The 27,185-nt window shown below is 46.1% G+C and overlaps 1 protein-coding gene across 1 annotated transcript; it reads right to left on the reverse strand.

Annotated features, from left to right (window-relative positions):
* Nucleotides 1–2,066: 2,066 nt before the first annotated feature.
* On the reverse strand, nt 2,067–7,036 carry LOC147537920 (uncharacterized). The gene is made up of 2 exons (XM_086642881.1): nt 6,249–7,036; nt 2,067–2,196 (listed from the first exon to the last, which is right to left on the reverse strand). The coding sequence occupies exons 1-2, from the start codon at nt 7,034–7,036 to the stop codon at nt 2,067–2,069; spliced, it is 918 nt and encodes a 305-aa protein (XP_086499007.1).
* Nucleotides 7,037–27,185: the final 20,149 nt, after the last annotated feature.

The following is a 27,185-nucleotide window of genomic DNA, read 5'->3' on the forward strand; positions in this document are numbered from 1 at the left end:
TGAGTAAGAAGTAATGAGCAAGAAGACCTTTGAACCTCTATACCTAAGAAGTAATGAAGGTCCCCAAGCTTTTTCATTACAAACTCCGGGGCCAAATCAGACAACAACTAATTAAGAAGAGAGAGAGATGAGTGCCTGATTGTATTATGTCATCCACATAGAGCAAAAGGATCATCTTTTTCCTATCACAGTTATATACAAACATAGAGGTGCCTGAAACACTCTTTTGAAACCGCCAATGTTGAAGATATTTGGCAATCCTATGAAACCAAGCTTTAGGAGCCTGTTTAAGCCCATATAGGGCTTTGGGTAGATGACAAACATAATCAGGACCTGAGCATCTACAAAGCTAGGTGGTTACTTCATGTATACTGTCTTAGTAAGCTCTCCATGAAGGAAAGCATTTGACACATCCAATTGGTGAATAGGCCATTTCTTAGTGATTGCCAAAGTCAGCACAACCCTTACTGTTTGAATCTTGACAACAGGACTGAATGTATATAGTCAATCCCTTCTTGTTGGTTGCACCCTTGAGAAACTAATCTTGCCTTGCACCTTTGTAAAGTCCCATCTAAATTGTACTTGACTTTAAAAACCAACTTACAGCGAAGTACATTCATATGAGGTAACCTTGGTGTTAAAGACCAAGTTTCATTCTCCATAAGGGCTTGGAACTCTTCTTCCATTGCTCTCTTCCAGTTGATATTCTTAATAGCTACTTTATAGCTAGTGGGTTCAACAATCTGAGTTGTAGATGTGTCAACAGATAAGGCATGAGGAACTAAATAATGAGCCACATGATCAGCTATACTCTTAGGTCTCAAAATACCACTTTTCAGTCTTGTTTGCATAGGATGTGCATTCAAGATTGGCACAGAAGAAGTGGGTACGGTAGGAGTTTCAACAATGAGCTTAGAAGAGGTAAGTGGAAGGGAACAAGTAGAGGATCAAGCAAACATACCACCTCCACGCACCAAACTGTGCACTGTCTCTATTTTTTGCTGAGGAGAGAGAAAGTGACGTGAGGAGAGAAAAAGTGGTGTTTTTTCTAGGGTTTTGCTGCTTGCCTTCTAGGTTTTCTGATCGGAAAAGCTTGTTGCTGGTCTGGTACTAGCCAACCATGAATGATACAAGTATGCGTGATGAGAGAGAGATAGGTGAAGGACGTTATCTCTTGTCTGGAAATCGTTTACCAAGTGAAGATGAGGAAGATGAGATGGAAGAGGAGTCTGTTCCTGTTTCAAAACGAAAGCAGCCGATCATAGGAGAAAGAGACTCAAATTTAGTGGGTCTACGTTTCAACGCAACATCAGAACAAAATCTAGTAAAAGACGTTTCTGTTCCACGAGTTACAAAGTCTAGTAAAGCTTCATCACATGTTGTTGTCCGTGCAAATGAAGAACGAACTGTTGTTCGTGGTAATGAAGGAGGGTCTGGTTTCATGAAAAAGACGACATCAGGTAACAATCCACTTGCCGATGCAATAAAAAACAATATGTTCTTTAATGTTCTTCGAAACCCTAATGCTGGGGTATTCACGAACTCCACCAGAACGGAAGTTCTTCAAACGCAGACTACTCATGAAACTAGGGTTCTGGCCAACATTTCGGTTTCGGTTGAAGAGAGTGCACGTGTTGCTGGGCCGACAAATCTGTGTGCTTCTAGTAATCTGGGAGGGAGTGCCCATAAACGTGTGAATTGGACAGATCTTTTTCATACTCAGAATGTTGGAAATGGAGCCGAATTGAGTTATTCTCCACCAATATAGTTGAATGGTTGCACTATGGCTGAACGTGATGTGTCAGACTTCGCACAAGAAATCAAATCCTTCGAGAACATACAGATGGGCAGGTTTGTTGGTGAGAGACTAAGGTATGGATTAGTTCATAGTGTATTAACAAAGCAGTGGACACCGAAGGGGGAAACGTAGATCACGGTTCATGGTAACTCAGCCTTGCTGATGTCGAAAATTGGCTCCTGGTTAAATCAACATGAAAAAGGGAGTTGATGTATGACAACCTCCGTTATGATGGTATATTCTGTTTGGAGGGGAGAGATTCCTTTGTTCAGCTCTGCTTTTCTGCTTCTTTCTGCTCCTCTATTCTGCTCTTGTGTTCCGGCTCTGTCTCCGCTCCTCGCTCCTTGCTCCAGCTCCTGATTCCTTGCTCCTGCTCGTCTGTTCCTGAGGGGGAAAACCTGCAAAGGGTTCGAAAACCGCTCCGACGCTCAAGACAGTCAGGGTGCTCTTTGCAGTAAAAGAATGAATATTGATTGATCCTTTTGGGGGGCGAGTTATGAGAACTCTGTTATTGGGGGATGATCCTTCTTGATATGAAGATATCGTATTTTTGGGAGAGAGAGTGTGTTGTTTCTCTAGAGATCGTGTCCTTTGAAGGACGATCTGGGGGGGCCTTTTATAGGCGAAGGTAAACCGACTGTGATTAGTGGCGGTGGTGAGGCGGTGGCCGTGAAACCGTAATAGAAGTTACCTCTTTTGTGTATCTAGGGTTTCTCTTCGAGTCTATCCCGGATCTTTGATAAGTGAAAGTTCCTAAGTTCAAGGATACTTCGTTGATATCTTGCCGGAGTGATAGACTCTAAAGGAGAAGTTTCATTCTTTAGATACGTGGAGTCCAATCGGGCTTAAACACTTCAAGATGTGTAACTGACTAAGATCTCTCTAGAAAGTGCGGGATTAAGTCATTAGGTCGCGCAACGCTGATATCGTCCCAGTTCTGGGCGTAAGATATGGGCCGAACCTGTGGAGACCCCCCTTATTCCTTTAGAGATCCCAGGGCTGATCTGTCCATGCCGAGGGCGTTTTGTGCAGATATGGTTTCTTCTGGCTGACTTCCCAGTTAGGGAAATTTGTGGTGGACCATCAGGGGTTTTAGCTGTCCTGCTGCCTTAAGCCGAGTCGTTCAAAGAGACTTCTAGTCTGATCTTTGACTCTTCAGACGTTAGTCAACGTCTAGACATTTTATGCATCATCATGAGTCCCGCCACTCCTTAGTTGAAAGTAGAGAGACTAAGGAGTAGAAGCAACTCGTGTGTTTTACTTTGAAGGCCAATAGTCGAAAGTGTTACCTGTCCCAGAGCTGTATCGTGAAGCTCTTTGGGCCTTACCTAGACCATGACTGTTTGTTGGAGTTCTGTCTCCCTGTCATTACTCCAGAGCTGATTGATGTTCATGAATTGGAGATTGTCTTTGAGTAAGTGTTATCTTTGCTAGGGCTGACCCAGCCGTGTTCTTGCTTTGACGTGTGGTTTATTATTCCGAGACACGTTTCGTCTTTTGCACGAGTAATTGATCTTCTCCATGCGTGATTTGGTGACGTCATAGATTTGATCCTCTGAATATATGCTTCCGGCGCTGATCTTTTGGATCACTTCACACGGCATCCTTCTCTGCCATTCGTAGACGCGTGGAGCGTCGTGACTGGTGAGTGAACCACGTCTCCTTGAAACCCGCTGAAGCCACCTTGGTAACCGCAGTTCTTGAGCCGTTCATACTTCCTAGTTATTATTTCGTTGAGTGTTTTCGAGGCGTGTCTGGTCTATTGCCTTTAATGCTTCTTATCTATTTCCGAGAGGTCTCTTGGTTGTCCTCTCCCACTATAAATAGCCTGCTTTGGCCTCCCAATTCTTCACTGCCAAAAAGTTTGAAATTTTTTTGAGATTTCTTTCCTTCTGTTGTTGCTTCGTTATTTCTTCCTGCTTACTTCTCAAAGATTCGGGATGAGGCCTCGGTTCGAGTCCATACCAAGTATTTGTTTTGAGGAATGTTTCTTCATAATGACCGTGATAAAGGATGAGTTCCTTCATAATGACCGTGGTAACCTCACGTGTCGTTATGTTTGAGCTCGAAGGAGGGTAAGGATCACCAGTAGTTCCTCCCGCTTAGGTGTTCAGGACAAGGTGATGATGCCAAGAGGGTTCTTTTGTCCTCGGTTGTCTTCCGGTCTTGCCTACATTTCTGGGAAGGGATACCTGGTAGACTTTCATTTCCTCTCCAGCCGAGATATGTGACTGTTTTTGTGGCTCACGTTTCTTGGTTTTTTGTTTGCCCTTCAACTATTGGATTTTTTGTAATTTCTTCTGTAATAGACCCAAATGCCAGTGGTGGTTTTGGCGTCCTTTTCCATTGAGCACTTCTGCATGGAAGTGGCTGGCGAGGGTTTTGTTGACGTCCTTCGTCCGAATGATCTTCTGGACGACGATCACTTTTTACCCTCAGTTCGTCCAGGCCACTTTATCCTTAGGTTTATTCTTTGACTGGTACTACCAGCACTTCCGAACCTGCTCTCTTTTCTGCCGTGGGATTTCTGGTTCGTCGCCGTGGGGGTAGTCGTTTTCTGTCCGTCATGCTCAGGGTTTCAGTGGATATTGGCGGTCCTTCGTCATCTTCTTCTTCTAGCGAATAAGAGCTTGCCGCCAGACTGTATTTTCCTGTTTTCTTAAGTATGTAATAAAAAAGTTAATGTAACTAGCCCTATACTTACTAATGCGTTTTTTCTTAGGCTTACTACGCATGCTCCGAATGATCGTTCCTGCAAAAGAAATAATTTCAGACCTAGTCTAGCATGCCCTAAGCTCACTATTTCCTTCTGCAAAACATAACCCGAATTAGCCCTGCGTAAAAAGTTTTGAATAGTGTCAGAGTTTTTAACTCCGCCCCTGGTTGTCCATACCAGAGCTGTCTTTGCATAACTAGTTTCGCTAGGACTTCTCCTTAGACCTCTGGTCGTGGCTTTCGCCACCAGAGCTGATATTGCCAGCTTGAGCTCGGCAAGATTCGCTAGGACTTCTCCTTAGACCTCTGGTCGTGGCTTTCGCAACCAGAGCTGATATTGCCAGCATGAGCTCGACAAGTTTCGCTAGGACTTCTCCTTAGACCTCTGGTCGTGGCTTTCGCTACCAGAGCTGATATTGCCAGCTTAAGCTCGGCAAGTTTAACTAGGACTTGTCCTTAGACCTCTGGTCGTGGATTTCGCTACCAAAGCTGGTTTCGCCAGCTTGAGCCTGGCTAGTGTAACTAGGACTTCTCCTTAGATCTCTGGTCGTGGCTTTCGCTACCAGAGCTGGTTTCGTTGGCTTGAGCACAACTAGTTTAGCTAGGACTTCTCCTTAGACCTCTGGTCGTGGCTTTCGCTACCAGAGCTGGTTCGTTGGCTTGAGTACAACTAGCTTAGCTAGGACTTCTCCTTAGGGTCCTCGGTCGTCGCCATAGTTACCGAGGCTGTCGTGTCCCTGGTTGTGGCTTTCGCTAGCAGGGTTGTTTTCGTCGGCTTGAGCTCGACTAGTTTTCGCTGGGACTACTCCCGTACCGCTGGTCATGGCCTTAGCTACAAGGGCTGTCTTCCTCATTTTAAGCATGAATAGTTTCGCAAGGACTTCTCCTTATACCCCCGGTCACCTTCATCGGGGCGGTAGTTTTATCTAGGACTTCTCCTTGGGGATCCCCAGAGACCACGTTTCACTCGAGTAAAGGGTTGATTTTAGCTAGGACTCCTCCTTGTGAGGCCTCGGGTTGCAGCTGTAGCTACCGGAGTACCTCCTTTGCCGGCGTAAGCCGATCAGTGTAACTAGGACTTCTCCTTGGGACCTGGGTGAGGGGTCGGTTTTTATTCGAGCAAAGTTCAGTTTAACTAAGACTGTTCCTTGGGGCCCTCAATTGTTTCCGTAGCTATAGAGGCTATCCTGTCCCTGATCGTGGCTTTCCCTTAGCAAGGCTGTTTAACTTAAGGCCCTTGGTCGCTGCTCTCACCTACCAAGGCTGCCTTTAGGTCCCCTGGTCGTGGCTTTCGCTGTGAGGGGCTACCTGCTCGATTCAGAGCGAGATGAGTTTTACTAGGACTCCTCCTTTTATAGTGTTTTATGCTAAAAAAATATTTTAATTTTATAAGGTAAAATATGTAGCTAGTAATGCTACTTCTTTTGCCTAATGGCTTTATTCAAAAAGGAAAGATAGTAGGGGTAGTGATGACCTTAGTTTTCAGCTCTGCATATCTGCCGTCGGGTCGTCGTAGAACACTTTGTCTCCTCCAATGGTGACTGGTTTCACTTCTTCTTGCTCGCAGCCCTGGGCAGAGACGAGATAGCATTCCCGGGCTATTTTCTGGTCTCCCCTGACCGTCCCGATGAGATTCGTTCCCGGAATTGGGAACTTCATCATGAGGTGGTTCATGGAAACTATTGCTCCTGACTCCCTCATGAAGTTTCTGCCCAATATGATGTTATAAGCGTACATTTTATCGACGATTGCGAAGTTTAGCATTATCGCCTTTGCTGATTCTCCTTCGTCGATCAATACTGGAAGGGTCGCTATTCCATCTGTTTCGACCTGATTGTCTTCGAATCCTGTCAAGCAAGATTTATAAGATTTGAGATGACGTTCGCTTACCCCGAGTTTTTGGAAGCACGTTCGACTCATGACCTCTGTGGAGCTCCCCGTATCGACTAGAATGCGTCCTATCCTCCACTTGGCAACTATGGCTGTTATTACCAGTGGATCTACGTGTGGAGTTATTACCCCGACCAGATCGTCGTTTGTAAAGACAATGGGTGGAGTTTCCATGGCCGGCTTGACTAGAAAGACTGGTCGGTTCTTTGCTTCGTTGGCGTATCTGCGCTGCTCGCCTTTGGTTGCTCCTCCGAGGGTAGGTCCTCCTGCTATGGTATTGATATTCCCTATTACTCCGGTGGACCCCTCTGGGCCTTTGTTTGCATTTCTAGAAGTAGGGCCCTGACCGTTGGTTTTAGATCCCGATCCGATTCCTGCCCTGTTTACCGGCTTTTTGTTTTGGTATTCGTAGGGCCGCTGTTCTTTATGGATGTACTTATCCAGTTCTCCTTTTCTTACCATCTCCTCAATCAGATTCTTGAGGTGCCGACAGTCCTCGGTCTTGTGGCCGTAACCTCTGTGGAAGGCACACCACGCGGTCATATCTTTGGATCCGAACTCTCCTCGGTCGTCATTGGGTTTGGGCAGTTCAGCCTTTCCTTTCGCTATCAGTACCTGCAAAATTTCCTCCATTCCTTTCATTAGGGGGGTGTATGTTGTGAAGTCAGCCTTGTGTCTCCTTCCTTGGGTAGCCTGACTCCTCCCGTTTTCGTTTTCGGTGGCGTTCACTTTCATAAGGAATATTTGCCACCTCCTTCATCCGCAAATAATTCTCCTCTGTCCGGATAAACTGTTGCAACCTTTCTATCAGATCTGTGAGGCTGCCTGGCTTTCTCCCCGAGATATCTTTGATTACGTCATCTTGTCCGAGACCTCTCTGTAAGGCGACAAAAGCGATGTTTGATTCCAGGTCGAGAACCTGTACCATAAAGTTGCGAAATCTCTGCCAGTATCTTGCTAGAATTTCGCTCTTTCCTTGTACCACGTTGAACAGCTCGTCGGTCCCTCTCTTGATACTGGTGCTTCTTCGGAAAGCTTCGCAGAAAGCTTGGGCGAGCTGGTCAAAAGACTTTATTGACCCCGACGCTTGGTACCATGCCTGAGCCGACCCTTTTAGGATGGTGGCGAATACCACACACCATATATTTCTATTGGTCGTACACCATGTCATCCTCGCAACATAGTTGTTGATGAATACTCCCGGGTCTTCCACGCCGTGATAGTGTTCCAGCTTGGGGCACTTGAAGTTTGCCGGTTTTTCGTATTCCAGTATTACCCGGCTGAGAGGCGGCGGCCGAATTACCGTCCTTCCCCAGAGTTTGTCCTTCTCCTTTTCTCTCGTTAGTTCTGCAACTTGGTGTATGAGCAACTCGAAGAGGGTGGGGTCGTCCACGCACCACTCGCCTATCCCAGCATGCTTGGGGGTAGAAGGTTCGTCTGGGTTTTGCACGCCTTGTTCCCTCAAGATGCTCTCCAAACGCATCTGGTCGCCTGGTTGCAGAGTTAGGATCTCAGATGCGTAGGTGTCGCCAGGCGAGAAGAGCCTTCTTGCGAACGTCCTGATTACTTCTTTCCTTTCACTGGGTGCTGCAGCCCTCCTGGCTATTTCAGCTTTGCGGAGGCTTTCCTCCAATCGTTTCACATCCTCGTCCCTTCGGAGGTAAGCAGTCTTGAGTTGTTCAAGTTCAACCGCGAGTTCATCTGCGCTCCGAGATCTGTGGGGTGTCCCACGTGGAGTGTGCTCCTCTGAAGACATGTTTGCCTGAGGAGCTCAGGGAAGTAGTTAGTTCTGAAAAATTATTAAGTAGGATTCGAGTTACCGAATGTGAGGATTTGCTGGAGAGATCCCCTCCATCTAGCGCCAAATGTTGATGTCAAAAATTGGCTCCCGGTTAAATTAGCATGAAAAAGGGAGTTGATGCATGACAGCCTCCGTTATGATGGTATATTCTGTTTGGAGAAGAGAGATTCCTCTGTTCAGCTCTGCTTCTTTGCTTCTTTCTGCTCCTCTATTCTGCTATTGTGCTCCGGCTCTGTTTCTCTGCTCCTCGCTCCTTGCTCCGGCTCCTGATTCCTTGCTCCCGTTCGTCTGTTCCCGAGGGGGGAAAACCTGCAGAGGGTTCGAAAACTGCTACGACGCTCAAGACAACCAGGGTGCTCTTTGCAGTATAAGAATGAATATTGATTGATCCTTTTGGGGGCGAGTTATGAGAACTCTGTTATTGGGGGTGATCGTATTTTTGGGAGAGAGGATATGTTGTTTCTCTAGAGATCGTGTCCTTTGAAGGACGATCAGGGGGGGCCTTTTATAGGCGAAGGTAAACCGACTGTGATTAGTGGCGGTGGTGAGGCGGTGGCCGTGAAACCGTAATAGAAGTTACCTCTTTTGTGTATCTAGGGTTTCTCTTCGAGTCTATCCCGGATCTTTGATAAGTGAAAGTTCCTAAGTTCAAGGATACTTCGTTGATATCTTGCCGGAGTGATAGACTCTAAAGGAGAAGTTTCATTCTTTAGATACGTGGAGTCCAATCGGGCTTAAACACTTCAAGATGTGTAACTGACTAAGATCTCTCTAGAAAGTGCGGGATTAAGTCATTAGGTCGCGCAACGCTGATATCGTCCCAGTTCTGAGCGTAAGATATGGGCCGAACCTGTGGAGACCCCCCTTATTCCTTTAGAGATCCCAGGGCTGATCTGTCCATGCCGAGGGCGTTTTGTGCAGATATGGTTTCTTCTGGCTGACCTCCCAGTTAGGGAAATTTGTGGTGGACCATCAGGGGTTTTAGCTGTCCTGCTGCCTTAAGCCGAGTCGTTCAAAGAGACTTCTAGTCTGATCTTTGACTCTTCAGACGTTAGTCAACGTCTGGACATTTTATGCATCATCAAGCCTATGTATCAAATTCTCGTCATCGGATGATAGAAGACGTGCATTGGAACATGAACCTATTTTCATTTCGGGTCGTCTATTCATTGTAAGGCCATGGAAACTAAATGTTGAACAAAAATTACAGGAAATGAAAACAATTCCAATCTGGGTAAGTCTACGAAATATCCCTCCCCTTTTTGCAATTCGGTAGGAATATCTCGTATCGCAAGTGTGTTAAGAGTTCCTCTCATGCTGGATAGTCGTACCAAATCGAAAGAGAGAATGTCTTTTACACGAGTTTGTGTAGAAGTCAAAGCATAAAAGTGTTTACCCGATGAAATCCCTATTAGGGTTAATGACGGACCTTTGGAGAAAGTGATCAAAGTGCAAGTAGAGTACTCGTGGAAACCGGATAGATGTACGGAGTGTAAGGTTTTTGGACATGTGGACTCGTTATGTCTGATTAGGCCGAAACCAACAAACCAGGGTACTGTCCACCTAACCGAGAACACGCAACCAAGGGGTGATAAAAGTTTTGAAAATACTTCGAAATCTCGATTGGGTCAGAATGAAAGGGGAGCGGCAACTAAAACAAAACAAACTAATGGTAAGCAAATAGGTGTTAATCACACTCGTGGATATGACTATAAACGACAAGGTGGTGGAAGAAAAAGGCCAGCAATAGTGCCGAATCGTGATGCAGTCCAAAGTGACCAGGAGGTGACGCGTGACAACAATGGTGGGAGTAGGCCACCCGGACAAACCCGAACAACAACGTAGAAAGATACCAAAGAAAGGAGCAACTTTTAATAGCAAAACAGGTCCAACCTAGCTACTTGCAGGTAATTCTTTCTCGGTTCGGAGCGGTTTTCGAACCCTTTGCAGGTTTTCCCCCCTCGAGAACAGATGAACAGGAACAAGGAACAAGGAGCAAGGAGCTGGAGCAAAGGCGCAAGAAGCTGGAGCAAAGGAGCAAGGAGCTGGAGCAAAGGACCAGAGCAGAGCAGAGAAGCGGAGCTGAGCAGAGGAATCTCTTCTCTTCAAACAGAATATACCATCATAACGGAGGTTGTCATGCATCAACTCCCTTTTTGATGCTGATTTAACCGGGAGCCAATTTTCGACATCAGCATTTGGCGCTAGAAGGAGGGCATCTCTCTAACAAATCATCATATTCGGTAACCCGAAATTTATTCAACGACTTTTTAAACTAACCGTATCACACATGAAAGCACGATGTCGGAACCTGAAGCGGTCACCGACCCAACTCCAGAGGAGCTTCTTCCGCAAAAACAGACAACTGGAGGCGAAGCAGCGGCGGAAGAACAAATCAAAGAGAAGTAGTAGACAACAGCAGACCCGACAGTGCCCGTGCAGATTGGGGAAAAGGCCGACGAAGTAACTTACGTCGAAAACACCCTGAACAAAAGCGAGAGGGCAGAGCTGACCACCTTCCTAGGGGCACATCGCCACATCTTTGCCTTTGGAACCGATGAGGTGCCCGGGATAGACCCCAGGATCATCACCCACAGACTGAACATTAGAGAAGGAAGCAAGCGAATAAAACAAAAGAAAAGGAATTTCTCAGCAGACAAACAAGCTGAGATAGCCAAACAAGTCGAAAAACTCCTGGCATCAGGAGTAATAAGGGAAACTCGATACCCGGAATGGTTGGCTAACGTAGTTCTGGTCAAAAAGAAGAATGGAACATGGAGAATGTGCATAAACTTCACCGACCTGAACAAGGCTTGCCCAAAAGATAGCTTCCCACTGCCGTCCATAGATCAGCTGGTGGACTCCACAGCTTGCCATGAACTGCTTATCTTCATGGACGCCTTTGCAGGATACCATCAGATCGCCATGCACTTAGCAGACCAGGAAAACACTTCGTTCCTAACAGATCGAGGGTTGTACTGCTATCAACAAATTCCCTTCGGTCTCAAGAACGCCGGAGCTACATACCAGCGTTTAGTCAACAGAATATTTGGGGATCAGCTCGGGAGAACGGTCGAGTGCTATGTAGATGACATGATCCTGAAGAGCAAAGTTCGCAGAGACTTGATACCCAATCTCAAGATCGCTTTTGACAAACTCCAAGATTACAACATGAAACTGAACCCCGAAAAGTGCGCGTTCGGTGTAACATCGGGAAAGTTCCTAGGGTTCATGGTGAGCCACACAAGGATAGAAGCCAATCCCGCCAAGATTACGGCCCTGAAAGACATGCCTAGTCCGCGAAGTCAAAAACACGTTCATAGACTAACCGGAAGGTTGGCATCACTTTCCAGGTTCTTCAGCAAGACGGGGGGCCAAGGCCCTACCTTTCTTCAAAACTCTCTGAAAAATACCCGATTTCGCCTGGACGGATGAAGCAGAGGAGGCGTTTCAGGAGCTGAGGGCACATCTTATGAAGCTGCCACTACTGGTCGGCCCAAGCCCAGGAGACGAGCTCATCGTTTATCTTGCGACCTCTGGAGAAGCAATCTCAGCAGTAGTGGTCAAAACAACAGAAGGAGTAATGCATCCCATATACTTCGTGAGCAAAGTATTAAGTGGGGCAGAACTAAATTACCTGACCATAAAAAAGTTGGCATACGCGCTTGTTTTGGCTGCAAGAAAGCTGCGCCCATACTTCCAGGCTCATACCATGGTTGTCTAGATAGATCAACCACTCAGGAGCATATTACAGAAAATGGATCTCTCAGGGCGATTAACGAAGTGGGTAGTAGAACTGAGTGAATTTGACATCAGGTACGAGCCTCGAACCGCGATAAAGGGCCAAGCGTTGGCAGAATTTGTAACAGAGTGTTCCATCGCGGCAACCAACCTTGGCCCAGAGCAGATCTGGACTCTTTTTGTGGACGGAGCCTCAAGCGAAGCCACAAAAGGAGCAGGGGCGGTCCTGATCAACCTTGAGAAAGAAAAGACATTCCAGACTACCTTGTTTAAGTTTGCGGTAACAAACAACGAAGATGAATAAGAATCTCTGCTGGCGGGGCTCAAGCTAGCTCTGAAGGCCAGAGCTGCGGACATCAGGGTATTTAGCGACTTTCAGTTGGTAGTCAACCACATCAACGACGACTACAAGGCAAAGGGCACGGACATGATTAAGTATCTGAAGAAGGTATAAGAACTGATCGGTCTCTTTGAGAAATTCACCATCACCAGGATACCCCGGGAGGAAAACACTCTAGCCGACGCGCTGTCAAAGATGATCATCGGTCAAACCGCGATCCCCGGAGTAATATTTCACACTCTAGAGGAAATAAGCATTGAAAGAGCACAGGAAATTATGGCAATCAGGATAAACCAGGGGGATACATGGATGAAGCCTTATGTCGAATACCTGCTGACTCAGAAACCACACGAAGACGCCAGTGAGGCCAGGAGAATACGCAGGAACGCTGCAAGGTATACCCTACTTGGAGGACTGCTATACCGGAAATCCTTGATTCACCCTCTCTGGCGTCGCCTAGCAAGAGACGAACAAGAATACGTCATGAAGGAGATGCACGGAGGAGCAGCCAAGAATCATGCAGGCCCAAGAACTTTAAACAGATAGTTGACCTTGGCCAGGTATTATTGGCCAGGGATGTTGGAGGATTGCATAACCATACCAAACATTGCACGGCATGCCAGGTATATGCTAACGATTATCGCTTGCACCCGACAGAGCTGACACCTATCATTAGCCCTTGCCCCTTCGCATAATGGGGATTCAACTTAGTAGGGCCATTCCCGGCTGGCACGGGAGGAAAGAAAATATTACTAGTCATGGTGGATTACTTCACCAAGTGGGCGGAGGCAGTAGCGTTAACCAGGAGACTCACACACAAGAGATCATCAGTATATTATGGACGAATATAATAACCAGGTTTGGAATCCCAAGGATTCTGGTCATGGATAACGGACCTCAATTCAACATTGACGCCATAAAGCAGTTTCTGATAAAGTATGGAATCAAGCCGGCTTACGTTAGCCTGGCACACCCCGCTGGAAACGGACAAGTTGAGGTAACCAACAAAACTCTGGTCAAATACATTAAAACCAAATGCCATAAAAACAAAAACTGGGTAGACGAACTCCCCGACGTACTGTGGACATACTGCATCATCACGGAGAGCCACGGGGGAGACGCCTTTCCGAATGGTGTACGACATGGACGCTGTACTACCCGTAGAGATAGGCAAGCCAAGTTTAAGGGTAAGACACTTCGATCCCGAAACCAATGAACAACTAGTGTTAGAACATCTGGACTTAGTCGATGAAGTCTGAGATCGGGCAGACCAGCGGAACCTTGCCTTCAAAGACACTATGACCAAACAGCAAAGTTCCCACATGAGGATAAAAAAGTTCGACGTCGGAGACATGGTATGGAGGAACTCTAAATTCAACCAGAAACCATCAGCGGCCAAACTCTTTACCACATTGGAATGGCCCTATAAGATAGTAGAGGTCGTAAGACACGGCACTTACAGGTTAGATATTGCATCGGGACACATCCTCACTCATCCCTGGAACGCGGAACACCTCAAATTCGTTCCAAAAGAGAACCACCGATGTACCATAAACATGGTGGTATGGACCAGACTTAAGGAGTTGAAACATAGATTTACTTATATAAGACGCTATGCTAAATAAGGAATCCATAAAGAATCTGACTACCTCCTAGCGAACTTAGGAGCTTTTACTAGTAAAACACCTCCAACCCTAAAACCCAAAGGAGGATTCCTGGTCAAACTCATCTCGCTCTGAATCAAGCAGGTAGCCTCACAGCGAAAGCCGAGACCAGGGGACCTAAAGGTAGCATTGGTAGCGAGAGCAACGACCAAGGGCCCTAATTTAAAAATAGCCCTGCTAGCGAGAGCCACGACCAGGGACATGACAGCCTCTGTAGCTACGGCAACGACCGAGGGCCCTAAGGAGCAGTCCTAGTTAAACTGAACTTTGCTCGAGTAAAATTGACCCTTCACTAAGGTCCCAAGGAGAAGTCCTAGTCAACCTGATCGGCTCAAGGCGGAAAATGAGGTAGCTCCGGTAGCTGCGGTTGGGACCCGAGGCCTCGCAAGGAGAAGTCCTAGTTAAATTTAAACTCTTTACTCGAGTAAAACGTGGTCCCTGAGGATCCCCAAGGAGAAGTCCTAGTTAAACTACAGCCCAGGCGAAGGTGATCGGGGGTATAAGGAGAAGTCCTTGCGAAACTATTCATACTTAAAATGAGGAAGACAACCTTGGTAGCTAAGGCAACGACCAGGGGCACGGGAGGAGTCCCGGCGTAAACTAGTCGAGCTAAAGCCGACGAAACCAGCTCTGGTAGCGAAAGCCACGACCAGAGGTCTAAGGAGAAGTTCTAGTTAAACTAGTCGTGCCCAAGCCGACGCGACCAACTCAGGTAGCTCAAGCTACGACCAGAGGTTGAAGGAAAAATGTTAAGACCAAGCTAATAAAAACAACCCTGGGAGCGATAGCCATGATAAAGGGCATAAGTTAGGCTCGAAAATCACTATGATTTGCAGAGCCACGCTAATTCGGATTCTATTTTGCAGAGGGAAGTAGTAGAATTAAGGCATACTAGACTAGATCTAAATTTGTTCTTTGGCAGGTGCAATCATTTAGAGCATGCGTAGTAAGTTTAGGAAATTGCATTAGTAAGATAGAATTTATGCTAACATTAATTTTGCAGAACTGGCACACAAAACGCAATACATCAACAAAGGGTCGCGGCAAACAGTCATGACTAACAAATGGGGAGTCAGCAGACTTAAACATGGAAGATAAAAAGAGATACAAAAGCATGAGGGCAAAAAGGTAATTCTTTATTAATTCGGAAGAAGGACCTATTACAGAAGAAATTACATAAAATGACACCAAAACCACCACTGGCGCTCGGGTTTATTACAGAAGAAATTATAAAAAATCCAATAGTTGAAGGGCAAAGAAAAAACCAAAAAACGTGAGCCACAAAAGCAGTCACATGTCTCGGCTGGAGAGGGAATGAAAGTCTGCCAGGTATCCCTTCCCAAAAGTGTAGTCAAGGCCAGAAAACAACCGAAGACAAAAGAACCCTCTTGGCATCATCGCCTTGTCCCAAACACCTAAGCGGGAGGAACTACTGGTGATCCTTACCCTCCTTCGAGCTCAGACATAACGACGCGTGAAGTTATCACGTCCATTATGAAGAAACCCGTCTTTTACCACGGTCATTACGAAGAAACACTCCTCAAGCAGGTGATCTTGTATAAACTCAAACAGAAGCCGCATCTCGGATCTTTGGCAGAGACGGAAAAATCAGAAGACAACCTCAGAAGAGGGGCTCTCTTAAATTCTCTCACGAACTTTCGGTGATAAGGAATCAAAGAACCAAAACAAGTTATTTATAGTGGAAGAAGGTGACCAAGGGGCTTCTTGAAAACAAACAAGTGCCATTAAAGACAAGGACCAAACATATCTCGGGAACACGCAAAGGAATGTTGACCAAGGGATACACACGGCTCGAGATTATGACAGCAGATCTCAAGGTAATGCATTCTATCCCCCAATAGCAAGACTCCACGCGTCTTCGCGTGAGGGAATGAACTGTCGTGTACAATAATCGAGAAAATCAACGCTGAAAGCGCATGATCAGAGGATCAAAAGCGTGATGTCACAGAATCACGCATCGAAAAGAAATCAATTACTTCAGCAGAAGACGAAATGCGTCTCGAGAAGAGGAACCACGCGTCCAACAGTCTAAGGCAGACAAAACTCAAGACAGCTCTGGCAAAAACAACGCTCCATGAGAGAGGATCTCCACTTAGCAGATACCAATCAGCTCTGGAATATCAACAAAGAGATCGAGCGTTACGAAACAACCCAGGTCCAGGTAAGACCCAAAAAGTTTCACGAAACAGCTCTGGGACAGGTAATACTCCCGACTTCAGGCCTTCAAATAAAGTAAAAAACACACGAGTTACTTCTACTCCTTAGTCTCTTTACTTTCAACTAAGGAGTGGCGGGACTCATGATGAGGTTGTCAATGTCCAGACGTTGACTAACGTCTGAAGAGTGAAGATCAGACCTGAAGTCTCTTGGAACGATTCGGCTTAAGACAGCAGGATAGCTAAACACCTGATGGTCCACCATACGTTCCCCTAACTGGGAGGTGGGCCGAAAGAAATCAGCTCTACACTAAACGCCCTTTGCATGGATAGATCAGCCCTGGGATCTTAAGAGGAATAAAGGGGGTCTCCACAGGTTCGGCCCATATCTTACGCCCAGAACTGGGGAGATATCAGCGTTGCACGACCTAATGACTTAATCCCAGACTTTCTAGAAAGATCTCAGTCGGCCTCACATCTTGAAGTGTTTAAGCCCGATTGGACTCCACGTATCTAGAATAGGAAATTTCTCTATTTAAGTCTATCACTCCGGCAAGATATATACTCCCTCCGTCCCAAAATGAATGACCGAATTTCTATTTTGGATTGTCCCATTTTAGTGTCCTATTTTTAAAAATAAAGAAAGAAACTTTTCGCTCTTTCCAATAATACCCATTACTATAAATTTAATGACAACTTTACTTAAAGGTAAGTTCAACTTTTTCATTGTAAATTAAAATAGTTAATGAGGATACAATTGGAAAAACCATGTTATTTTTGAAAGTCAAACACCACTTAATGATGTTCCCTTAATAAGTTGGGTTTTCAAAATAGGTCATTCATTTTGGGACTGAGGGAGTACAAAGTATCCTTGAACTTAGGAACTTTCACTTATCAAAGATCCGGGATAGCCTCGAAGAAAACCCCTAGATACGCAAAAAAGGTAACTTCCCTTACGGTTTGACGGCCACCGCCTCACCACCGCCACTAATCACAGTCGGTTTAACTTCGCCTATAAAAGGCCCCCCACTTCGTCCTTCACAGGACACGATCTTTTCACTCTAGAAAAGATCGCCCCATACTCAGAGTTCTCACAACTCGCCCCCCAAAAGGATCGATCAATATTCATTCTTTTACTCCAAAGAGCACCCTAACTATCTTGAGCGTCGGAGCGGTTTTCGAACCCTCTGTAGGTTTTCCCCCCTCGGGAACAAACAAATAGGAACAAGGAATAAGGAGCAAGGAGCTAGAGGAGAGGAGAGAAGCAGAGCAGAGCAGAGAAGCGGAGCTGAGCAGAGGAATCTTTCCTCTCCAAATAGAATATACCATCATAACGGAGGTTGTCATGCATCAATTCCCTTTCTCATGCTGATTTAACCGGGAGCCAATTTAAGATGAGTGATATAAGAAGAGACATCATTACTTTCTTGCTTAAACGAAGAAATTTGCACGTTTTAGTTGATAAATCTTAGGTGCATTAGCTTGAAAAAATCTATCATGAAGATTACGCCATATCTTTTGGAAGGCGATCTTTGATAAGTGAAAGTTCTTAAGTTCAAGAATACTTTTTATATATCTTGGCGGAGTGATTGACTTTAAAGGACAAGTTTCCTCTGCTAGATACGTGGAGTCCAATCGGGCTTAAACACTTCAAGATGTGAGGCCGACTGAGATCTTTCTGGAAAGTCTGGGATTAAGTCATTAGGTTGCGCAGCGCTGATATCTCCCTAGTTCTGGGCGTAAGATATGGGCCGAACCTGTAGAGACCTCCCTTATTCCTTTTATGGTCCCAGGGCTGATCTATCCATGCCTAGGGCGTTTAGTGCAGAGCTGATTTCTTTCGGCTGACCTCCCAGTTAGGGGAACGTGTGGTGGACCGTGAGGTGTTTAGCTGTTCTGCTGCCTTAAGTCGAATCATTCCAAGAGACTTCAGGTCTGATCTTGACTCTTCAGTCATTAGTCAACGAATGAACATTTTATGCATCATCAAGAATCCCGCCACTCCTTAGTCGAAAGTAAGGTGACTAAGGAGTAGAAGTAACTCGTGCGTTTTTACTTTTAAGATCCCAGGGTTGATCTATCCATGCCAAGGGCGTTTAGTGCAGAGCTAATTTCTTCCGGCCGACCTCCCAGTTAGAAGAACGTGTGGTGGACCGTCAGGTGTTTAGTTGTCCTGCTGCCTTAAGCCGAATCATACCAAGAGACTTCAGGTCTGATGTTGACTTTTCAGTCGTTAGTCAATGGATGAATATTTTATGCATCATCATGTTTGAGTTTATACAAGATCACCTGCTTGAGGAGTGTTTCTTTATAATGACCGTGGTAAAAGATGGGTTTCTTCATAATGGTCGTGGTAATCCCATGAGCTATTTTGGAGGATCCCTCAATGTTGTTGATATGACAGTGTTGCCTCCAATTAGGATGCTCAGGACATGGTGATGATTGCTGAAGGGCTTCTTTGTCCTTGGTTGTATTCTAGCCTTGACTGCGCGTCTGGAAAGGAGTATCTGGTAGCCTTTCATCTTTTCTTCTCTCAAACTCCGTGATGACTCTTTTGCAGTCGCTCATGTTTTTTGATCTGTTTTCCTTTCCCTCAACAATTGGGGTTTTTTTGTAATTTCTTCTGTAGTAGACCCAAGCGCCAATGGTGGTTTCAGTGTCCTTTCTTGTAATTTATTCTGTAATAGATCCTTCTTATGAATTAATAAAGAGTTACCTTTTTCCTTTATACTCTTGTGCTGCGAATTATTTCCCGCGTTCAAGCTTGTTTTATTTTTTGACCGCGACTGTTCGCCACGACTCTTCGTTGATCTCGCCTCATTATCTCGTCTCCTCTGGCCCATAAATAAGTGCGGAGGTACGACTGACTCTTCTGTATCTCACCATGGCTCTTTTAATGGTTAGTGGAACTCTCCCAGGTAGCAATGTCAGGGTTGCCTTCTACATGGTTCTAAACAACGAAGATTCTTCTATTGAACACCTTTGCATGGAGGTGGCTGGCGAAGGTTTCGTCGATGTTCTCCGTCCACGTGATCTGCTGAACAATGATCACCTTTCTACCTTAAGCACATCCAGGCCTCTTTATCCCTTGGTCTACTCCTTGACAGGTGTCACAAGTATCTCTGAACCGACTCCCTTTTCCACCGTAGGGTTCCTGGTTCGTCGTCGTGGGGGTGGTCGTCTTCTGGCTGGGATGATAAGAGTTTCGGTGGACATTGGCGGTCCTTCTTCTCCTCCTTCTTCTGACGACTAACGGCTCGCCGCCGAGCTGTGTTTTTCTGTTTTCTTTTATATATGTGTGTAATCAACACAAATAGTTAATGTAATTAATCCTATACTTACTAATGCAATTTCCTAATCTAACTACGCATGCTCTGAATGATCGCACCTGCAAGAGTACAATTTCAGACCTAATCTAGTATGGCCTAAGCTTACTATTTCCTTCTGCAAAATATAACCCGAGTTAGCGTGGCTCTGTAAATCATAGTGATTTTCGAGCCTAACTTATGCCCCTGATCATGGCTACTGCTCCCAGGGAAGTTTATTAGCTTGGTCTTAACATTTTTCCTTTTACCTCCGATTGTAGCTTGAACTACCAGTGCTGGTCGTGTTGACTCGAGCATGGTTAGTTTAGCTAGGACTTCTCCCTGGTCCTCCGGTCGTGGCTTTCGCTACCAGAGCTGGTTGCGTCGGCTTGAGCTCGATTAGTTTCACAAGGACTTCTCCTTAGACCTCTGGTCGTGGCTTTCGCTACCAGAGTTGGTTGCGTCGGCTTGAGCTCGACTAGTTTCACTAGGACTTCTCCTTAGACCTCTGGTCGTGGCTTTCGCTATCAAGGTTGGTTGCGTCGGCTTGAGCTCGACTAGTTTCACTAGGACTTCTCCTTACACCTCTTGTTGTGGCTTTCGTTATCAGACCTGGTTTCGTCGACTTGAGCTCGACTAGTTTTCGCCGGGACTCCTCCCGTACCCCTGGTCATTGCCTTAGCCACCAGGGTTGTCTTCCTCATTTTAAGTATGAATAGTTTCGCAAGGACTTCTCCTTATACCCCCGGTCACCTTCGCCAGGGTTGTAGTTTAACTAGGACTTTTCCTTGGGGATCCTCAGGGACCACGTTTTACTCGTGTAAAGAGTTTAGGTTCAAGTAGGACTTCTCCTTGCGAGGCCTCGTTCGCAGCCGTAGCTACCACAGCTATCTCATTTGCCAGCTTGAGCCGATCAATGTGACTAGGACTTCTCTTTAGAACCTTGGTGAAGGGTCGGTTTTACTCGAGCAAAGTTCAGTTTAACTAGTACTGCTCCTTAGGGCCCTCGGTTGTTGCCGTAGCTACAGAGGTTGTCCTGTCCCTGATCGTGGCTTCCGCTAGCAGGGCTGTTTTCAAATTAGGGCCCTTGGTCAATGCTTTCGCTACCAAGGCTGCCTTTAGGTCCCTTGGTCGTGGCTTTCGCTATCAGGGCTACCTGCTCGATTCAGAGCAAGATGAGTTTAACCAGGACTCCTCCGTTTATAACTTTTTTTTTTAAATTATTATTTTTTTTTGTTAGATAAAATATGTAGCTAGTAATGCTACTTTTTGTGCTTAATGGCTTTATTTAAAAAAGAAATAGACTAGAGGTAGAGATGACTTGATTTTCTCTGCTCTGCATGTCTGTTGTGGGGTCTCCGTAGAACACTCCAACGATGATCGGATTGATCACTTCTTCTTCGTAGCCCTGGGCGGAGATGAGGTAACATTCTCAGGCTACCTTCTGGTCTCCTCTCACCGTCCTTGTGAGATTCGTTCTCAGAACTGGGAATTTCATCACGAGGTGGTTCATAGAAACTATTGCTCCTGACTCCCTTAGGAAGTTCCTGCCCAATATGATGTTGTAGGCGTACATCTTATTGGCAATGGCGAAGTTTAGCATTATCGCTTTCGCTGATTCTCCTTCACCGATCAGTACCGGCAGGGTTGCTATTCCATCTATTTAAAAAAAGTTGTCGCCGAACTCTGTCAAGCAAGATTTATAAGATTTGAGGTGGTGCTGACTTACCCTGAGTTTCTGGAAGCACGTCCGACTCATGACTTCTGTCGAGCTTCCTATATCCACCAGGATGCTCCTACCCTCCAATTGGCCTCTACAGGCGTTATTACCAATGGATCTGCGTGTGGAGTTATTACTCCAACCAAATCGTCGTCAGTGAAGACGATGGGAGGAGTTTCCACGACTGGTGTGGTTAGTAGGACTGGCGGGTTTTTTGCCTCGTTGGCGTATCTTCGCTTCTCCCTTTTAGTTGCTCCGCCGAGGGTTGGTCCTCCTGCAATGGTGTTGATATTTCCCATTACTCCAGTTGGTTCCTCCAAACCTTTGTTTGCTTTTTTGAAAGTCAGACCCTGCTTGTTGGCTTCTGATCCAATTCCTGCCCTGTTTACCGGCCTTTTGTTCCGGTATTCGTAGGGTCGCTGCTCTTTCTGGATGTACTTATCCAGTTCTCCCTTCCTTACCATCTCTTCAATAAGATTCTTGAGGTGCCGACAGTCGTCAGTCTTGTGGCCGTAGCGTCTGTGGTAGGCACACCACGCAGTCATATCCCTACACCCGAACTCTTCTCGGTCGTCATTGGGTTTAGGCAGTTTGGCCTTTCCTTTTGCTATCAATACATGTAAGATTTCCTCCCTCCCTTTCATCAGTGGGGTATAGGCTGCGAAGTCAGCCCTGGGTCTCCTGCCTCATTCTCGGTCCCTGGGTGTCTTGACTTCGTCCCGTTCCTTTTTTTGAGGACGTTTGCTTTCGTATGGGATGTTGGCCACGTCCTTCATCCGCAGATAGTTTTCCTCGGTCCTGATAAACTGTTGCAATCTTTCTATCAGTTTTGCGAGGGTGCCTGGCTTTCTTCCTGAGATATCTTTGATTATGTCGTTCTGCCTAAGGCCTCTCTGTAATGCGACAAAGGCGACGTTTGATTCTAGGTCGGGGACCTGTACCATGAGATTGTGAGATCTCTGCCAGTAGCTTGCTAAAGTCTCGTTCTTTCCTTGTACCACATTGAACAGCTCGTCGGTTCCTCTTTTGATGCTAGTGCTTCCTCGGAAAGCTTCGCAGAAGACTTGGGCGAGCTGATCAAAGGACTTGATTGACCCTGGAGCCAGCGCTTGGTACCATGCCTGAGCTGGTCCTTATAGGATGGTAGCGAAGACTACACACCATATGTTTCGGTTAATCGTGCATAGGTTCATTCTCGCAACATAGTTGTTTATGAACACTCCCAGGTCTTCCACACCGTGATAATGTTCAAGCGTGGGGCACTTGAAGTTTGCCGGTTTTTCGGATTCCAGTATCTCCCGACAGAGGGGTGGCTGTCGAATTACCGTCTTTCCTTAGAGTTTATCCTTTTCTTTTTCTCTTGTCAGTTTCGCCACATGATGTATGAGTATATCACAAATGGTGGGGTCGTCCACGCACCCCTCACCTATTCCAGCTTTCTTGGGGATGTAAGGTTGGTCCCAATTCAGCACGCCTTGTTCATTCAAGATGCTCTCCAGGCGCATCTGGTCGCCTGGTTGCGAAGTTAGGGTCTCAGGAGCGTAGGTGTCGCCGGGCGAGAAGAGCCTTCTCGCGAACGTTCTGAGTACTTCCTTTCTTTCCTCGAGTGCGGCAGCCCTCCTGGCTATTTCGGCTTTGCAGAGGCTTTCCTCAAATCGTTTTGCCTCCTCGTCTCTCCGGTAGTAGTCGGCTCTGACTTGTTCCAGTTCAGCAAGGAGTTCGTCTGAGTTGAGGAGCCTGTGAGGCGTCTCGTGTGGGGTGCGTTCGCCCGAGGACATGTTTGCCTGAAGATCTTTAGGAAAAGTAGTTAGTTCTGGAAAAGTATTGAGTGAGGTTCGGGTTACCGAATCTGATGATTTGCTGGAGAGATCCCTCCTTCTAGCACCAAATCCTGATGTCGAAAATTGGCTCCCGGTTAAATCAGCATGAAAAAGGGAGTTGATGCATGACAACCTCCGTTATGATGGTATATTCTGTTTGGAGAGGAGAGATTTCTCTGTTCAGCTCTGCTTCTCTGCTCTGCTTCCCTGCTCTGCTTCTCTGCTATGCTTTGCTCCATGCTCCTTGCTCCTAGCTCCGGCTCCCTAATCCTTGCTCCTTCATTCCTTGTGCATGTTCGTCTGTTCCCGAGGGGGGAAAACTTGCAAAGGGTTCGAAAACCGCTCTGACGCTCAAAACAGTCAGGGTGCTCTTTGCAGTAAAAGAATGAATATTGATCGATCCTTTTGGGGGGGCGAGTTATGAGAACTCTGAGTTTGGGGTGATCTTTCTGGAGTGAAGAGATCGAGTCCTGCGAAGGACCAAGTGGGGGGCCTTTTATAGGTGAAGTTAGACCAACTGTGATTAGTGGCAGTGGTGAGGCGGTGGCCGTCAAGCCGTAAGGGAAGTTAGCTCTTTTGCGTATCTAGAGTTTCTCTTCGAGTCTATCCCGGATCTTTGATAAGTGAAAGTTCTAAGTTCAAGGATACTTTCTATATATCTTGCCGGAGTGATAGACTTTAAAGGCGAAGTTTCCTCTTCTAGATACGTGGAGTCCAATCGGGCTTAAACACTTCAAGATGTGAGGCCGACTAAGATCTACCTGGAAAGTCCGGGATTAAGTAATTAGGTCGCACGACGCTGATATGCCCCCAGTTCTGGGCGTAAGATATGGGCCGAACCTGTAGAGACCTCCCTTATTTCTTTTAAGATCCTAGGGCTGATCTGTCCATGCCAAGCGCGTTTAGTGCAGAGTTGATTTCTTCCTGCCGACCTCCCAGTTAGGGGATCGTGTGGTGGATCGTCAGGTATTTAGCTGTCCTGCTGCCTTAAGCCGAATCGTTCCAAGAGACTTCAGGTCTGATCTTGACTTTTCAGTCGTTAGTTAATGGATGAACATTTTATGCATCATCAGAGATCTTTCTGGAAAGTCCGGGATTAAGTCATTAGGTTGCGCAGCGCTGATATCTACCCAGTTCTGGGCGTCAGATATGGGTCGAACCTGTAGAGACCTCCCTTATTCCTTTTAAGATCTCAGGGCTGATCTATCCATGCCACGGGCGTTTAGTGGAGAGCTGATTTCTTTCGGCCGACCTCCCAGTTAGGGGAACGTGTGGTGGACCGTCAGATGTTTAGCTGTCCTGTTGTCTTAAGCCGAATCGTTCCAAGAGACTTCAGGTCTGATCTTGACTCTTCAGTCATTAGTCAACAAATGAACATTTTATGCATCATCAGATTCCACAACCGGCCACGAACTACTCAGCTTTATGGATGCTTTCGCAGGATACCGTCAGATCGCTATGCACTGGACAGATTAGGAGCACACATCGTTTCTAACTAACCGAGGGCTATATTGCTACCAACAAATGCCCTTCGGTCTAAAAAATATCGGGGCTACATATCAACGCTTAGTCAATGGAATATTTAGAGACAAGCTCGGAAAAACGGTCGAGTGCTACGTGGACGACATGCCCATCTTGAAAAGTCGAAAGGATGTTCAACGATTAATGGGAAGGCTAGCATCCTTCTCTTGGTTCCTTAGCAAAATGGGAGACAGAGCTCTACCTTTCTTCAAGAATCTCCGGAAAATACCGAATTTCTCATGGACGGACGAAGCACAAAAGGCGTTTCAAGAATTAAAGACGCACCTGATGGGGCTACCACTATTGCTCAGTCCCGACCCTAGAGATGAGCTTACCGTCTACCTCGCGACTTCGGGAGAGGCAGTCTTGGCAGTAGTAATCAAGAGAATAGAAGGAGTGATGCACCCCATATACTTTGTCAGCAAAGTGTTGGATGGAGCAGAGCTGAACTACCTGACCGTAGAAAAATTGGTGTACGTGCTCATCTTGACGGCCAGGAAGCTTTTTGCCCCTACTTCGAGGCTCACGTAATGATTGTACAGACGGATCAACCACTCGGAAACATACTCTAGAAAATGGACCTTTCAAGAAGACTAACTAAATAGGTAGTAGAGTTGAGTGAATTCGACATTGGGCCAGAGTAGGTCTGTCCCCTTTTCGCAGACGAAGCTTCGAACGAAGCCACAAGAGGAGTGGGGGCAGTGCTGATCAGCCCTGAAAAGGAGAAGACTTTCCAGACCACTACGTTCAAACTCGCTGTGACCAATAATGAAGCTGAATACGAAGCCCTGCTGGCAGGTTTGAAACTAGCTCTGAAAGCCAAAGCTATTAATATTCGAGTATATAGCGATTCCCTGCTGGTCGTCAATCACGTCAATGGGGATTATGAAGCAAAAGGGACTGACATGATAAAGTATTTGGAAAAAGTCAAAGAAATAATTAGAGGCTTTGAAAAGTTTACCCTTACCAGGATACCCCGAGAAGAAAATATACTGCTGACGCTTTGTCAAAGATGATCAATGGCCAGACTACCATTCTTGGAGTAATATTCAACACATTAGAAGAAAAGCATTGACATGGCACAAGAGATAATGGCTATCAGAATAGCACAAGCGGATGTCTGGATGAGACCATATATCGAATACTTAGTAACCCAGAAGCTACCGGAGGATGTCAACGAAGCCAAGAAAATACGCAGGAACGCTTCGAGAGATACCTTTCTTGGAGGACTGTTATACCGAAAATCCCCCATTCACGCCTTGCAACGCTGTTTAGCAAAGGATGAGCAAGAGTACGTAATGAACGAGATACACGGAGGGGATGCGGGGAATCACGCGGGCCCAAGAACGTTGTACAGGCAGTTAACCTTAGCCGGGTATTACAGGCAAGGATGCTAGAGGACTGCATCAAGTATACGAAATACTGCGAACCGTGCCAAGTGTACGAGAACGACTATCGACTACACCCCACCGAGCTAACACCAATCATGAGCCCCTGCCCTTTTGCGCAATAGGGAATTGACCAGGTGGGTCCCTTCCCAGGAGGAACAGAGGGGAAAAGATGTTGCTAGTCATGGTAGATTACTTCACCAAATGGGCGGAGGCGGTAACATTAACCAGGACTCGGATGAAGGATATTATCAGTATATTATAGATAAACATAATAACTCGGTTCGGGGTTCCAAAAATTCTAATCATGGACAACGGGCCCCAGTTCAAAAATGAGGCCATGAAGGAGTTTCTTGCGGACTACGGAACCAAACCAGCTTACGTCGACACAGCACATCCCGCCAGAAACTGACAAGTCGAGGTAACTAACAAAACTCTGGTTAAGTACTTAAAACCAAATGGCATAAAAATAAAAACAGGGTGGACGAACTCTCGGAAGTATTGTGGACCTACGAATCATACCGCGAAGAGCCACAAGAGAAACGCCCTTTCGGATGGTATACGGCATGGACGCCGAGTTACCCGTGGAAATAGGTAAACCGAGTCTAAGGATAAAACACTTTGACCCCGAGACCAATGAGCAGCTAGCATTAGAACATCTGGACCTAATCGACGAAGTCCGAGATCGGGCAGAGCTGAGACACCTTGCTTTCAAAGACACAATGACAAAACATCACCGATCTCACATGAAGATAAGAAAGTTTGATGTAGGAGATATGGTATCAAGGAATTCCAAATTTACCCAAAAACCATCGGCAGCCAAACTCTTCCCCACGTGGGAAGGGCTTTATAGGATAGTGAAAGTCGTTGGTCCTGGTACATATAGATTGGAGAACACATCATGACAGATCCTCACACATCCCTAGAACGCGGAACATCTCAAATTCGCCTTCCAGAAGAAAAAAGCTGATGTACCTTGAACACAGTGAAATAAGCTAGGCCCACGAGGCAGTAGATAAACCCGTCTGTATGATGTCAAATTAAATAAGGATGTTATAGAAAATCAAATCAGATTCTAACGCACTTTGCTTTGGCAAAACAGGTGGCTCTGGTAGCTAAGGCGACGACCAGAAACCCTAAGGAGTAGTCCTAGTTAAAACTGAAACTTTACTCGAGTAAAACTGACTCTTCACCAAGGTCCCAAGGAGGAGTCCTAATTAAACTGATCGTGCTCAAGCTGACAAATTAGGCAGCTCTTGTAGCTACGGCGACGACCAGAAACCTTATAACGAGAAGCCATATTTA

This window comes from Eschscholzia californica, unplaced genomic scaffold (assembly GCF_041429995.1).
Source record: "Eschscholzia californica isolate CP2 unplaced genomic scaffold, dmEscCali1.0.p SCAF_5, whole genome shotgun sequence".
NCBI classification, from domain to species: Eukaryota; Viridiplantae; Streptophyta; class Magnoliopsida; order Ranunculales; family Papaveraceae; genus Eschscholzia; species Eschscholzia californica.

Coding starts and splice junctions, on each gene's coding strand:
- LOC147537920 (XM_086642881.1), bottom strand. CDS start 7,036: ATGGAGGAAATTTTGCAGGTACTGATAGCGAAAGGAAAGGCTGAACTG. Junction 2,197..6,248: donor TTCGCAATCGTCGATAAAAT/GTACGCTTATAA, acceptor AACCCTTTGCAG/GTTTTCCCCCTCAGGAACAG.